Here is a 13,934-nt window from a genome sequence, read left to right on the forward strand (position 1 = left end):
GGGAAGAAAATTAGCCCTGCCCCAGCCAAAACCGGCACGCAGACCAAGCTGACACCAAATTATTACCTTCCACATTCTGGCTTAGGCAAAATGAGACAAAATGACACCCCAAAACTCACTTTAAGCCCACCCCTAGTCACCATTTTTTCTTAACTGATGATATAAAACACCTTGGGCAGTAACCCCAACCAAATACCAATTCCTGTTAAGAAAATAAGATTTATAATCTTTATTGTTTACTTACATATAATAAATATAATACAGAACAAAAACATCACACCCATTGATTGTATTATACAGGCTGTTAATCAGAATACATTACATTTTCTTTTCATTAGCCCTTTTATAGGGTTTTGGTACTGGATATTAAGAATTTCAATTTATAAACCTTTTAACATAAAAACAATCTTCCAATTTTCACCTTCATGCATATTTCAAATCTTCATATATATACTGGTTTTGTTAAAAATATATAAGCACTGTTCAGTATTTGCAATATAGGACTTCAATTTCCATTCATTAGATCTCTATTAATATAGAGATTTTCAAAATAATTAATAGCTTAAATCTGATTTTAATTAAAAATACTTATTCTATATTTTTTATTTAACTGACCTCACATCAGAAAATGAAGTGACAGGACAAAGACACCTCAGACAAAAGCCAGTGTTCACTTTTAAAGAACAAAGGGTAGAAGTTCTGGTCCTTGCTTCACCTGTATTATCCTGGAATAATGGAGACACAATTTGGTATAAAGAGGGCAGGAGGAAACCAGAGTTTCTGAAGAGATACGCATCTTCTTTCCAGATTTACCACTGCCATCCTGCTGTTTTCTTGGCTTAAAAATCACTGCATCAAACCCTGATATATGTTTTTCTCTGCATGAATATCCTTGCCATTAAATGGAAATCAGATTTAAATGCTACATTTCTTTTTTATCAAAAATAGATCAAGGTTTAACACACTCTGGAATCAGGCTTTCAACTGCAAACGCAATACAAATCAGCAATTCACGTTTTGCTTTCACTAAAGAAAATGGTTAAAAGATGATTCATAAAGATGTTTCATAGAGGATACATATCTGGAACTTGCTATGCTCCCAGAACATCTGAATTATCAGCAAAGTGTACAGACTTCAGGGGAAACCAAGTTTTCTTCAGGTGAAAGCTCTTCAGTTAAAGCAGCTTCCACTTTAAAAGTGTAACTGAGAATTCCCTGAAAGTTGGTATAAAATGCAGTGCCAAAACAACCATCAAAACTATGACTGGCTTTGTGCATCTTTTAACACAGTCAAGTTTCAGGACTTTCATCAATCAAGGTTTCATAAACAATTTTGTTTCACTAATATCTATTCCAAAGAGATCTCACACAGATTTTAAATCATTACAAACACCCCTTCAGCTCTACAATGCTGAAGCTGTAGCTCATACCTAGTACATTTCTCTAATTCCATTCAGGTAATGTCAGCTCCAACACCTGGTTGTGGTCTCCATGCAGCCTTGTGTAAACAGCCTCTCATGAGTGCCAACTAACAGAGCATTCCTTTGTAACTGCATTGGATGGACTTTTGTTTTAAAAAACACAAACTTCAAACAAAAAAAAAAAAACCCTTCCTAAGTCTCCAAATATAATTTTTTTCCACGATTTTTTTTTTTAACAATCACAGGGCTTAATTTAAGCCTTCAGCTTCAATATGAAATGATTATTTAAAATACCTACTTTCTATATTACATCAAGATCAACCAGAGATCAATCCAATAAACTACTGCCCAAGCACTTCCTATGTGGAATTGGGCTACGTAAGAAATTACCCCAATGATTTTACAGCATATGCTTCCTACCTTCCTACTAATAGTCTTGATTTTCAATTAGGATTTCTGTTTTAAAGTTTTTTACATTTTTTTTTCTTCTCCAATAGGAAAGTGACACTGGTTGGTTGGAAAGCCCTGCTGTTACCCTACATAGAGGAAAAAGTAGATCCTAAAATATTTTAGAAATTAGTCATTCTGGCAGTGGAACTACCTTAATTGGCATGCAAGTGGTCAGATTTAGGTAGAAGTACCACATGTAACACAGACAAGGAAGACTTGTGGACTGGCAACATCAGTAATATATTGACTGATATCATTGATAAAATACAGTCATTTGCATATTATAAAATTAGTTCTGTGCTAAATGGCTAATCCCCCTCAGCTTGATAAGTGTGGAGTTTGATTGGTTTTATTTGGTTGGGTTTCTTAAAAAAAAAAAGTGGGAAAAAAATCAGGAACATATCTGAAGAACTATAGAAATGGCCCTGAATTATTATTTGAGGCCATTTCAGTATCCTGTCATATTTCTCCTGTGAAACATAAAGAAAATTTGTGCACCTTCCCTGAAAAAACCTTCAGAAGTTCATTAATAAAAGAAAGGGAACATTGGATGCAACTTCATAAACTGAGATGCAGTTAAAGGACTCTGAACTTGTAGAACTGAACAGCTGCTTTCTACAAAAATCCTCAGAGAAAAGCTCTTAATGCTTTTTAAAAGTAGGAAGTGAAAGCCAGATGGAATTCTGGATGCATTCCACATCATGATAGGCATGTCCAGAAAAGGTTTGGTTACCTACTAATACTAATGACAAGAGTAAGAACACAGATCTCTAAGTAGTCACATTACATGTCAGATTTATGTCTTATGTCAGATTTCTAACACCACAGAGGACTAGGGCAGTCAAAATACAATTACACTGGCTTTACCTAGAGAGGAAATTCACTTTGCAATGAATGCAACAGGGCATGGAAATGGAAATGTCAAAGCAGAAATCACCAAGAGGAAGCTGATGCTCAAGGCTGATGACTATGATCACATATTCTCACTACAGACAAAAAAGTACACAGCAAAGTGCAGGGGTTAATATTTCTCATGCTGCTGATTTTAAACAAAAGTCATGTAGCAAGACAAATTCACCTTCTAAATAATTAAGCTGCATACTGGATATGTGGAAATATCTTTTGTGACCAGTAACAGCAGTGTTTACCATTTTTACCAGCACTAAAATCCCTCCACTTATATTACTGAGGTCTTAAAGCAAACCACTCCAGATACATGCTGCAGACAGAAATACTGCAAAGGCATAAAGGTCAACCTGACTTCAGAGTTCCTTTCAATAAAATTTTACTTTATTAATGCTGTCTATGACTTTCATGGGCTTTGGATCAAATCCCAGTCTAGCCAAAGTAACTTTACAGGAAAAACAAACAAAAAATCCCCAAAGTGAACAGACTTTGTAAAAATTTAATGATACAAATGAATATATTTATGTTAGAGATTTATCCTGATATACCCCAGAATTAGATTATGTATTATTACAGCACTGCCCAACCCTGAAAGTTAATGTCACTGTCATGCCAGAAGTGCAGCTTCAAAATCAGCAGAGTAACTATTCATTTCTATGGCACAGAGGATAATAAAGTAGAAAATCACACACATTTCAGCAACAGCTTAGAATGGATACTTCCCCAGAAAGTAACAAAGAGTTGGGCAGAGTATATTTTATTGACATCTTTAAATGCTCTTAACATTCTCATCATGATTTACCTGATAAGCCTAAGGAAATTCAACATGGGAGTTACATGATGTGAAATGTTTGAGTGAAACCTGGAAATGTTTGTAGGGATTTTAAAAGCAGGAATTAGTTATCACCTCTCACAACATATGGTATCATCCATATTTCCCTGAGAAATCATGCCCTGCAATGATCATGTAACACAAAATACAACATTAATGAAATCATGGATTAGATAGGGGAAAAAAAAGGCCTAACAGTTTATGAATGAACACCAAAATGCTACTGGAGTTGTAACTATTAAATTGCAGGCACTACATGTGACAGCCATAACGGAAATGGTAACTAACTCAAAACTTACCCCAAATAAAGAAAACTGATTCAAAGGACCATCCTACAGTTAGCCATATAACTCACCATTGTGATATTAACATCAGTTTGTTTCTTGATTTTTGAGCATGCCAGTTCTTCACTTCATTTACACTCTGCCTTTCCAAGGCCTATTTCCATATGAAATCTAAAGTGTGTCCATAAACTCAGCCTATCTCCAAAATTTAACTGGTTTTCCCTGTCCTCTGATAGCTTCATTCAGCTCAGTAACATCATTTCCTGAAGACAGGAGGATCTTTTAGTAGGGAATAGGAATGACAACATTCAACACTAAGAGAAATGGAACCAAGAATTACAAAGAAATCATTTTGCCACCTTATTTAAAGCCATCACAGCTGTGAATAAAAGTACCTAGGCACGAGTATTGTGACAGGAATGACAATGACAGCAGCACACACCAAGAAAAGCAATTTGCAGGCTCTCCTATTTTCATTAGTACATTCCAAGGAGGTCTGCCACGAATAGACCAAGTATCACCTGCAGCTCCCCAGCTTGAACAACCACCCTGCTTAACACCCCATTTCCACAAAATACCTCAGCATCTGCCATTCCACGGGGACACCCGGGCAGTGCCTCAGCCTCCAGCTTCTGAGTTGGTGTGCAATCCCTGCAGCCCAACTCCATGGCCAGCCAGACCAGTCCTGTCCTACAGCCCCTACCCCCTCACAGGGATTCCCACAGGCCAGAAGCCAAGGAGCAGGATGCAGTGGACACTGGGAAAGCCAAACAGCAGGCACTCAGCGCCTTCAGGAGCACTCATGTGCCCCAGACTCTGTTACAGATGTGATATTTCCATCCCTTGCTGAAGCAGCATTACATCTGCAGCAGTCCCTTGTAGTGAACACATTTTCAGCATGACTGAAACCCAACACAAAGTGGCCAGAAAAACTGAAATCCTTTTCTGCCTTTGTTCTGAAGTGCAGCACACTGCTTATCAAACTACAGGAGACTCACCAAAACCCTAAAAGCAAAGGCATGCTCTGTAGCTTTTGGCAAATTATCATAATTTCCTTCATATACAAAAACCAAACAGCCCCAAAAGCTCAATTGCACACACAGAAGAAATTGATGGTTGTCTCAAAGGATTACAGGAATTAGTTCAACTGTTTGACAAAGCAACACATAGTATTCATTTCCCACCTTGTAGGCCTGGGAAATCACTGTTTCTTAACCATCTAATGACAATCAAAGAAATGCTCGACATTATTTTTCTAAAGCATATGTGGTTCCTACAAGAAGTAAGTCAGAATAAAGACATTCCCAAATCAAAACAGTAAGAGCAATGACAATTTACACTACCACACAGAGGTAAAGCATTCATGAGAGAGCTCCTTCACATTCCAGTTGTGTCACGGGAAGAAAAACCCAGCATGTCTCCATTGCATTAGAGGTACCTGAGAATCAAAGCTAAATCTCTTGTGCATTTACCAAGCACCCATTAGAGAGCTATGCAATTTACATTTCAAATCAGACATTATATTTATAAAATATCATTGTACTAAAAATCACAAGGTTTTGTAGAAAAAACTCCATCACATTCTATTAAATGCAGGAACAATGTCGTATGTCATAGCTTCTGTAATTAAAAGTGTAACATGTTTCTTGTAACTACAGGGGCACCACTGTTTAAAAATCCTTTCAGGAAGGAGAGTTTGTTTTGTTCTTACTATACAAAGAACTGTAATTTAATGCAAAAACACAGCTTAAGCTACCTAGTGCCACGAGATAAAAATATTTCGTATCTTATTTTCAAAAAAATTAACACATTTTGTTAAAAACAAAAACATTTGGAAAGGCATGACTTTGAGTTTACTGAACGTTCTTCAACATTCCTGGGGTCAGAGGCAGAAGAATATTCTCTTATTAACCTCTCAAACTAATGAGTAGTGCAAATTAACAGTCATATACATGGGAGGCTATGATGATCTTTGATTTTAACCCACAAGCACAAGGGCAAATATAAATGGCAACTGCCTGTTCAACATCACAGATCCAATCATATTTGCATGACCAATTTCAAATAACAGTAATAGAAAATTTTGCTACAAATACAGTCACTGCCCATCTGAAAGCAGACTCAGTCTTCCCAGGCTTAATTCACTGATGCCACAAGTCCCAGCTGATTCAAATTTGGAGTTAATGCCTGGTATGAAATATTCAGCAGGATCGCTGAAACTTTTCATTAACTGAAGAGAGACATTATCTTTTTATTTTGAGTAGGCAGTACAATACTTCTTGAAAAAAAGTTGATGCAAACATCCCCTAAATTTGTCATCATTTTGAAGGACAAATCCAAAACCTAAGGAAACTCCACTGATCAAAAAATGCCTGAAAATTCTACTAAAGTAAAATTTAGTTCAACATACTGCATTTTCAACCCCTTGACTTGTGGGGTTTGAAAATTTAACTGTGAAATTTAATCGACTTTCTTGTCTCTTTTGGGTTTGTGATTTCGTTGTGGTTGGTTTGGGGTTTTTTTTTAATTCCTATTTTAGCGTCCAAGAAGGATTTACTATCTCATCTTGAAGAGATGCCTCAGATCACCAAAGTTTGTAGTGCAATCCAGTATTAAAAACAGGAAGGAAAGGTTTGATAAATATTTGAACAGAATAGCCCCAGGTTCATTTTGTCTTCCTTCTCTACACACAGTTCTTATGTTAAATTCCAGCTGCTGGCTCAAATTCTTCTATAAATGCAGAGTTAAGCATGTTGCTTTCCTGCATTCCCTTTAAATAATGGTTTTACCACCAAAAGACCAAAATTTCTTACGGAAGGATCATTACGGAGTGCCAAAATATGAACAGGCATTTCTGCTATGTCATCCTTCTGTATTTGTGTGGAGGGACAGTAGAAATACCCTACATTATTAATAACCTTGTTATGTGGAAGAAAATACTCCTGGCTAAAAATCCACCTTACATTCATTACAAAAAAATAAAATCCATCAAAAGCCAAAATTAACTTTGATCTAAGTGTCTTATAGGCCAGGAGCTGAAAAATGGCATTGACTAATTTCAAATATTCCTGAATATAATTATAATAGCTTCTCCAGATTCAAAAGGATAGAAACACTGCAGTGGAAGGAAGATAATTACCAGTTTTAGAACAAATTTATTAATACAGCTGGGGGGAAAGAAAAATCAATGCAAACACCTTTCCTTTTCAGATTGCTTAGCAGATTACTGTAGTGCCAACCCATTGACTGAAAACTTTCATAACCAATTTATCTCTTTCACAACGTGGCAGCTACACCTGAAAATGTTCATGTCTGAAAGATAACTGGGATTGAGAATGGGTTAAAGAACCAATCTGTTTTAAAACATGTGTAAGAATGTATACCCAAATGTATTGTAATTAGAAATATTTTATCATTCACTGAAATGTTAAGGATTCCTGATTGTTGGGAAATTTTTTTGATTTTTAAACATCAGCACCCATTGCCATTACAAGGCTACTCAAAATGGCCTAAGACATTATATACGTAGTGTTCCAGGACCATACAAAGATCCTTCCTCAGTAATTATAAGAATGCACTTAATAAATTATTTTTCTATTTTCATCTATTAATACGCAAATCATTTATACAACATAAAAAATTTAATTTGTACCTACTACAGGTAACATATCTATTTAGCTTTTCATCTGAAAGCCTGTAAGACTCGATGACCTGCAAACTTATTTACATAACTCACTTAAAAGTATCTTTTAAAAATAATATTGTCCAGCATTTAACAAAATTGTGACTTAAAAAAAGAAAGAAATCACTTAACAGCATTTGCTTTCTTGATTTTCTTAAGTAATGTCACCAGCTCAAGTGTTATAAGGCAGGTTGGTTGCTCAGATGGACTAAGACTCCCTATGGTGACAGGCATGTAGTAAATCTGTTCATTTATAAAATCAGATGAAAGCAAGAAAAAGTTTAGAGTTTCAAAAGAACTGAAACGTCTTATTTTTACTACAAATTCAGAATAGGCACTGAAACATGATTCCTTAGGGACTTTTCCTGAAGATTGTCTCTTCGCTGGGCATCATTCCATTTTTAAACTAAGAAGAAGAAAAAAAAATTATCAGGGGTACAAAATTCAGGATTACAAAAGAGGAATTACCATAAGTATTTGTTTCCATCTTACTAACAAAGGAAATAACTCCATGTCTTAAGACATCACAATTACTGCTCTGGTTAGAATATTTTTAATTTCATTATTAGATTTAAGCAACATTGGAAAATAAAAACATGCCTTTCAAGTAATTCTGCATACATTATTGAAAACCAAAGCTCTGAAGCACAGGGCTAAGAGAGTCCTAAACTTTGTTTGTTTTAATGCTCCAAGCCAGTACTGACAAACCATGTAATGTTCCTTTTAGAGATTTGTTTAACCTCCTCTTAAGGAGGGATATTTTGCAAACTCTTTAGCTATTCTAGTCTACTTTCCCTATGCTTATCATGAGAAATATTTAGCCTAATATTTAATAGAATTTAACAACCTAATTCTTGTCAACCACAAACACAAGGGCTCCTTTCCACTTTTGGGACCCGTAATGATAAAGTCTGGTGATGTTCTCTAAATGTCCTTAAATGGTTGGTGTTTTTCATGAGCTGCAGTAGCCCAGACTGAGACCCCAACAGCATTAAAGACTGAAGTAATTACCTCAGATGTTTTCCAAGCACATCATCCATGCCAAGAAGCTGAATACCTCTTCTGGCTTATTGACTCACATCCAGTTTTGGATGAACTTTGTAATACTCTTTAGTAAAAAACTCCATTTCAAAACCATTGACCAAGAACTGTGAGAATAATGCTTGGCAACAAGTAGTAGCAATAACTTTGAAGACACACTTTAAAACTCTGTCCATAGATACAGAACAAGACCGATGGCATGCTCTTGAAAAACTTGTCCTTGCATAACACAAATGCCACCATGAAAACCAATCCTCACCTTTCTGTGCATTGTTTGAGGTTTATTAAAGGTTTACCTTTTGTCTATGAACAGCAGCTGTCTCCATCCTGTGAAACACTGTGCATAGGGATGAGGCTTTCACACTGCTCGCTTTCTTCTGGCATTCTTGAAAGAAACACAGTTATTTAAGTCATACAGTAATATTAAATTGGTTGTTATGAATCCAACAGAAGTACCAAGTATGCAGCTGTTTGAACTTTAGCCATCAAAAACATGCAAAGACTCCTTAAGTCTATTAAGTGTACTCAAGTTTGCACAATTCTCACTGCATGTGCTGGGTACAGAAATTATCACAGATGCATTAAGGGAAAAAGCTGTGACAACCACTAGGAAACTTCTTTTAAAAGGTAAACAGACTTCACATCTTTCCATTTTCTGAGCATTACATAGGTTAATAAACGGATTGGCAACTACAACTATTAAGAAATTAATACACCTGAATATAAAATCAGGTGAAAATAAACAGAGTATGAATATTGTGGAAAAGCTAAAGAAGAGACAGGATTATAGCTTGTCATTGTCCTACCTCTGAATTCGATGTTTTCTACAAATAAAGGCAAAAATTCTTCTGATTCCCACCATCACTGGATCCCAGTTGTTATAGTGACACAAGAGAGTTGCAATGAAAAATGAAAAAAATACAGGTACTGCTCCTGCAAAAAATAACCAGGAAAACTGCACCTGGAATTGAAACACAAACATCATTCACTCAATAGCTTAAAAAAGAATTGACATGCTGTATATTTGGAATGATTATTATTGTAAGTTTGAGATGCAGTTTGAGTTATTTTAAACAGTGTGAGTTATTTGGTACCAATTCTATTGCTATTACTTCTTTGAAGAACTGCATAACCTGTTCCCACTGATCCATTCTTTACAATGGAACATTCTGTTTGCACTGGGAGCTGAATAAGACTACCATTTCCAAACAGTCTCAGTTTTAGGTTTTTAGCTCTGTCTCTGGTGCCAAGGAGAAAGCCTCCTACACATTCCACGGGTTGGAAAGACATGATCTTTAAAGTCCCTTACAACCCAAACCACTCCATGGTTCTGTAACTCCAAACCAAGGGCACAAGGACAGGAAGAGCCTGGGACCTGCCTTTCAGGACAACAGAGCTATGAGCTATGGGCATGGCCCCCTGAATGGAGAAAAGATCCAAAACTGAAGATTTTGGAGAAAACAGATTCAGCTTTGGTACCTGGCGCTGATGACCCTCCTCAAAGATCTCATAAACTGCAATTGTTAAACCCTGTGAGCCTATTTAAGCCTATTTTCAAATTAAATTCAGAACATGTAAGTTGCCAAAAGGAATATTTAATTAGTTGTTAGAAACCTGGTTGTAATCTCCTAAGATTCAGATTTATGTTAGAAAATTACAGAAAAGTAAATACTCAGAAAGCTAGTGATTATGAATACTGTATAACTACCATGCCATTTAACAGTCATATGTAGGCTGCATGTATTGATATTTTAATCTTTACATTACATGGTGTGATCCTTGGGGTGTCCCATGCAGGACCAGGAGTTGGACTGGGTGATCCTGATGGGTCCCTTCAAGCTCTATGATTCCATGATTATTAGCCATGCCAGTGGAACTCTTGTGCAGGTTTAACTAAAAACAAGGCTGGCCGGAGGCATTAACAGAGCAGCCTGAAGCTGGAAGCTTAAATTTCTATCAGGTCATGTGAGATGTGGACACCTGAGACTTCCGTGAGCACAGGGCTTGGCTTAGGATATTCTGATGTCTGTATGGCAGAGACAGACTTGTACAAACACACTTGTGCAAAAACCCTCAAAGTCTACAGCAGTTTGCCTTTAATCAGGGTCCCTCACTTGTTTTTCTAATACTAGTAATTTATTTTCCAAAATAAAAGACAGAAAGGATTTACTTCCAACACCAGGAGTTACAAAGGTAATTTGCCCTTTTGTTACCAACAGCAGCTGAAAGTCATCCAAGAGAGCTTTGGAGATGTTTCTGCTATTTGAAATGCCTCCATATTGCATTAGTACATGAATAAAAATTAATTCTACAAGATCTGGACTCTGTTTATTCAGAATAAACAGCCTAAAGATTAAGCTGTTTACTGGGAATTAGAAAAACATACTCCATTTTTCAATGTATCCCAGAAGAAAGTTTAGATGAATCACTTCAGAAGACAACCTAAAATTTTCATATATTGATATATGTAACTATATGTATATACACATCTCTACCAATGTATTTGCACATGCACCCACACCTGTGTATATCTAAAATGAGTACTAACACACAAACCTACATACGAAATTCTTATTTTTTCTACCAGCATTAACTCACTCATAAATCTATTCGAGCTCATGAAAGTGAATTTTGGGGGAGGAGTCTACAGATATTTTATTCCTTGAATCCTTTATAGCTATCATGGGTTATTTACCACCCCATTACAATTTATCTCTCAAGTGTGCATTGCAGATGCTTTAAGAGCCACACAAATACAATTATCTTACCAACAAATGTTTTACTATTGTTGGAATCACTTCAGTATTTGCTCTGTTTCCCTGCTGTAATATGCAGGTAGTACTAACACAAAACATACCGTATGTCACATGTTCATTACGAAAGTATTTATTCAGGGTCTGACTCTTTTTGACTTTGCCTTTCTTTATCCTTTTATTTTTCTGACTTATTTTCCAAAATCCACACTGACATGAAGTAAAAGCAAAATACAAGCTGTGTTTGGGGTTTTTTTACCCCATTTTTACATGCACAAAATTTCAGAAGTCTCAAGGTACTCATCACAATTTACACTTTGCTTGTGAAAACATTGAACAGCAAAGCTTCTTTTTGTCTGGAAACATTCCAAGCGCAAGACTTGACTGATTTCTTGCACCAAATAAACAAGTACAAGCCTAAAAGAATTTAATTAGAAGAAATTCTGTAAACAATGATCAAAATTTAGTAGTACCTTACCTTCTGCATGCACATGTCAGCTATTATGGACAGAGGTATTGTAAGGCTTAGGGCAAGTGTGCCTATCAGTGATGAGGTAAGAAAGCAGCCCCTAAAAGACAATAAAATAATAACAGTTATACAATTTAATGACAATAAATAATAATTATAATAATGAGGTTTTACTTAGAAGTTAAAAGACAACCTAAGTAATACATCAAATGAGGAAGACATTTGATGAACTGTTAGCTACTGTTAAATAACCAAAAACTAACTCAAACCATCACACTCCATTATAAATCTACAAAAGTGCATAAAATTCTTAACTAGGCAACTGATGTCTTCTGGGCTGAGGCTTAATTCCCATCCCAATCTTTTGAGATGATGGAAATTTCCCTATTTCACATGTAGTAACTTCATCTAGAAAAACCTGCATTTTGCTTCCGTACCATGATTCTCTATAGCATAAGAGAGTGCTTCTGAATTACAACCAACCTGTCCACAGAGAACTGCAAATGACCAAATGGTACAGAATCCAATAAAAATTTATCAGCATGTTAAAAAAAAATGAAGAGTCACGTCTATCCATCCATTATTTAGTCAGTAATATGTGGTTGGGTGGAGTAAACAAGTAGGTTAAATGACATTATTTACTACCAAAAAAAGTAAAGAAGACTACACTAGTGGCACACTGGATGGTATCAGCACAAACTCTGAATCAGTCCCAGTGCAAAACTATAGAAAAGGAACTGGAAGTAAAACTAGCTCTTAAATTGACTGGAATATCATTCTGAGTTAATTAAACAAATATCCTGTAAAAAAGTCTCTGCACATCCATGTACTTAACCCTACGCTAGTACTTGATTTTGGGACAAGAGACAATGTTTGAGGTTTGGGGGGTTGGTTTGCTTGTTATTTTGCCTATGTTAAAACTACACTTAACCTGACACTGATACTGATACAGGATGGCATTAACATCACAAAAATATTCTATCAACACAAAAGTTCAATTGCAAAGCAACATATGCCGCAATGCATGTATACCCAGGACTGGTGTAAAAGTTTGACAATAAACAAAAAATCTCATTATTAAATTTCATACATAACTTTCAACTTGAAAAAACAACCAAAATCCATAGCACCAAACAAAACCAAGAGGTTTTTGTGGAAATCCATCTACTCCACCTTGATCTTTCATTGCAGTATTGTCACAGAACTGTTACAACAAAATTCATGCTCTCCTTTTGCTACTGCAACTCTGTAGCACAAAGTCTTTTTGTCCCAAATGTTAATTCTGGAATAAGCCCAGCACACAGTATTTTAATTACTACAAGATCACATCAGCTACTTTTTAAAGTCAGCTGTTGTCTTAACAGGACATTACGACACGATGCTAAAACTGCACATGTGGACAGAAAAAAAAAAAAGAAAAAGAAAAGGGCAAGAACCCTAACATAGACAATTTTACATCTCAAGATCTGAGAACACAGGTAAGATAATTCATGTGAAACATATTCAATGTATGGTGTACATACCACAGCCAGAGGAACTCTGACAAAACTGTTCCAATAAGGCCATTTATGACAATGCACATCCATATCAGTTTATTGGGAAACTCAAATGCTTCAAATCCAGTATAGTGAAGCAGGAAGAACCCCGGCCAAAGCAGCAACAGATTAAACAGTCCTACAAACCCTGAATATAAAAACAGTATTAAGTAAATCACAATAAATATTCTTCAACATAACCAAAATCTCAGCTAAAATCTGCTATTTTGACAATATGCATATAGCAAAGCAGCCATGAAGCAGTATTTTAAATCTTTGAAAGGAAACAAATGTAAGAAATTTAACCTGAAATTCACAAACTAAATTTGCATCAGATATTTACAGCTTTGAAACTGAAAAGAAAATAAAAATCAGAAATCTCACTAAGTCAGTGGGGCTGTCTGCTTTCCCACAGGAAGTTACCTCTCATTGTTAAGGCACTAAACAAGAAATAATTCACTAAACCAGGCTCTGAAGGACTCGTAACCATGGGAGTAAGAGGCTTTCTCTACTTCCTTGGCTTTTCTAAGCGCCTTTACCACTCAGACACAGTTCAGTGCC

The 13,934-nt window shown here is 35.9% G+C and overlaps 1 protein-coding gene across 2 annotated transcripts in view; it reads right to left on the reverse strand.

The window, feature by feature from the left end:
- Window positions 1-214: 214 nt before the first annotated feature.
- SLC35F5 (solute carrier family 35 member F5) overlaps window positions 215-13,934 on the reverse strand; it is a 30,232-nt gene continuing 16,512 nt past the window's right edge. For both annotated transcript variants that reach the window (XM_039555018.1, XM_010407120.4), the window contains exons 13-17: window positions 13,362-13,521; window positions 11,848-11,938; window positions 9,423-9,577; window positions 8,913-9,001; window positions 215-7,981 (exon numbers count right to left, since the gene is read on the reverse strand). In XM_039555018.1, coding sequence (XP_039410952.1) covers window positions 8,920-9,001; window positions 9,423-9,577; window positions 11,848-11,938; window positions 13,362-13,521 — 488 coding nt within the window. In that variant the 3' untranslated portion in view covers window positions 215-7,981; window positions 8,913-8,919. The remainder of the gene's footprint in view (window positions 7,982-8,912; window positions 9,002-9,422; window positions 9,578-11,847; window positions 11,939-13,361; window positions 13,522-13,934) is intronic.

The sequence above is a fragment of the Corvus cornix genome, chromosome 7 (assembly GCF_000738735.6).
Source record: "Corvus cornix cornix isolate S_Up_H32 chromosome 7, ASM73873v5, whole genome shotgun sequence".
NCBI classification, from domain to species: domain Eukaryota; kingdom Metazoa; phylum Chordata; class Aves; order Passeriformes; family Corvidae; genus Corvus; species Corvus cornix.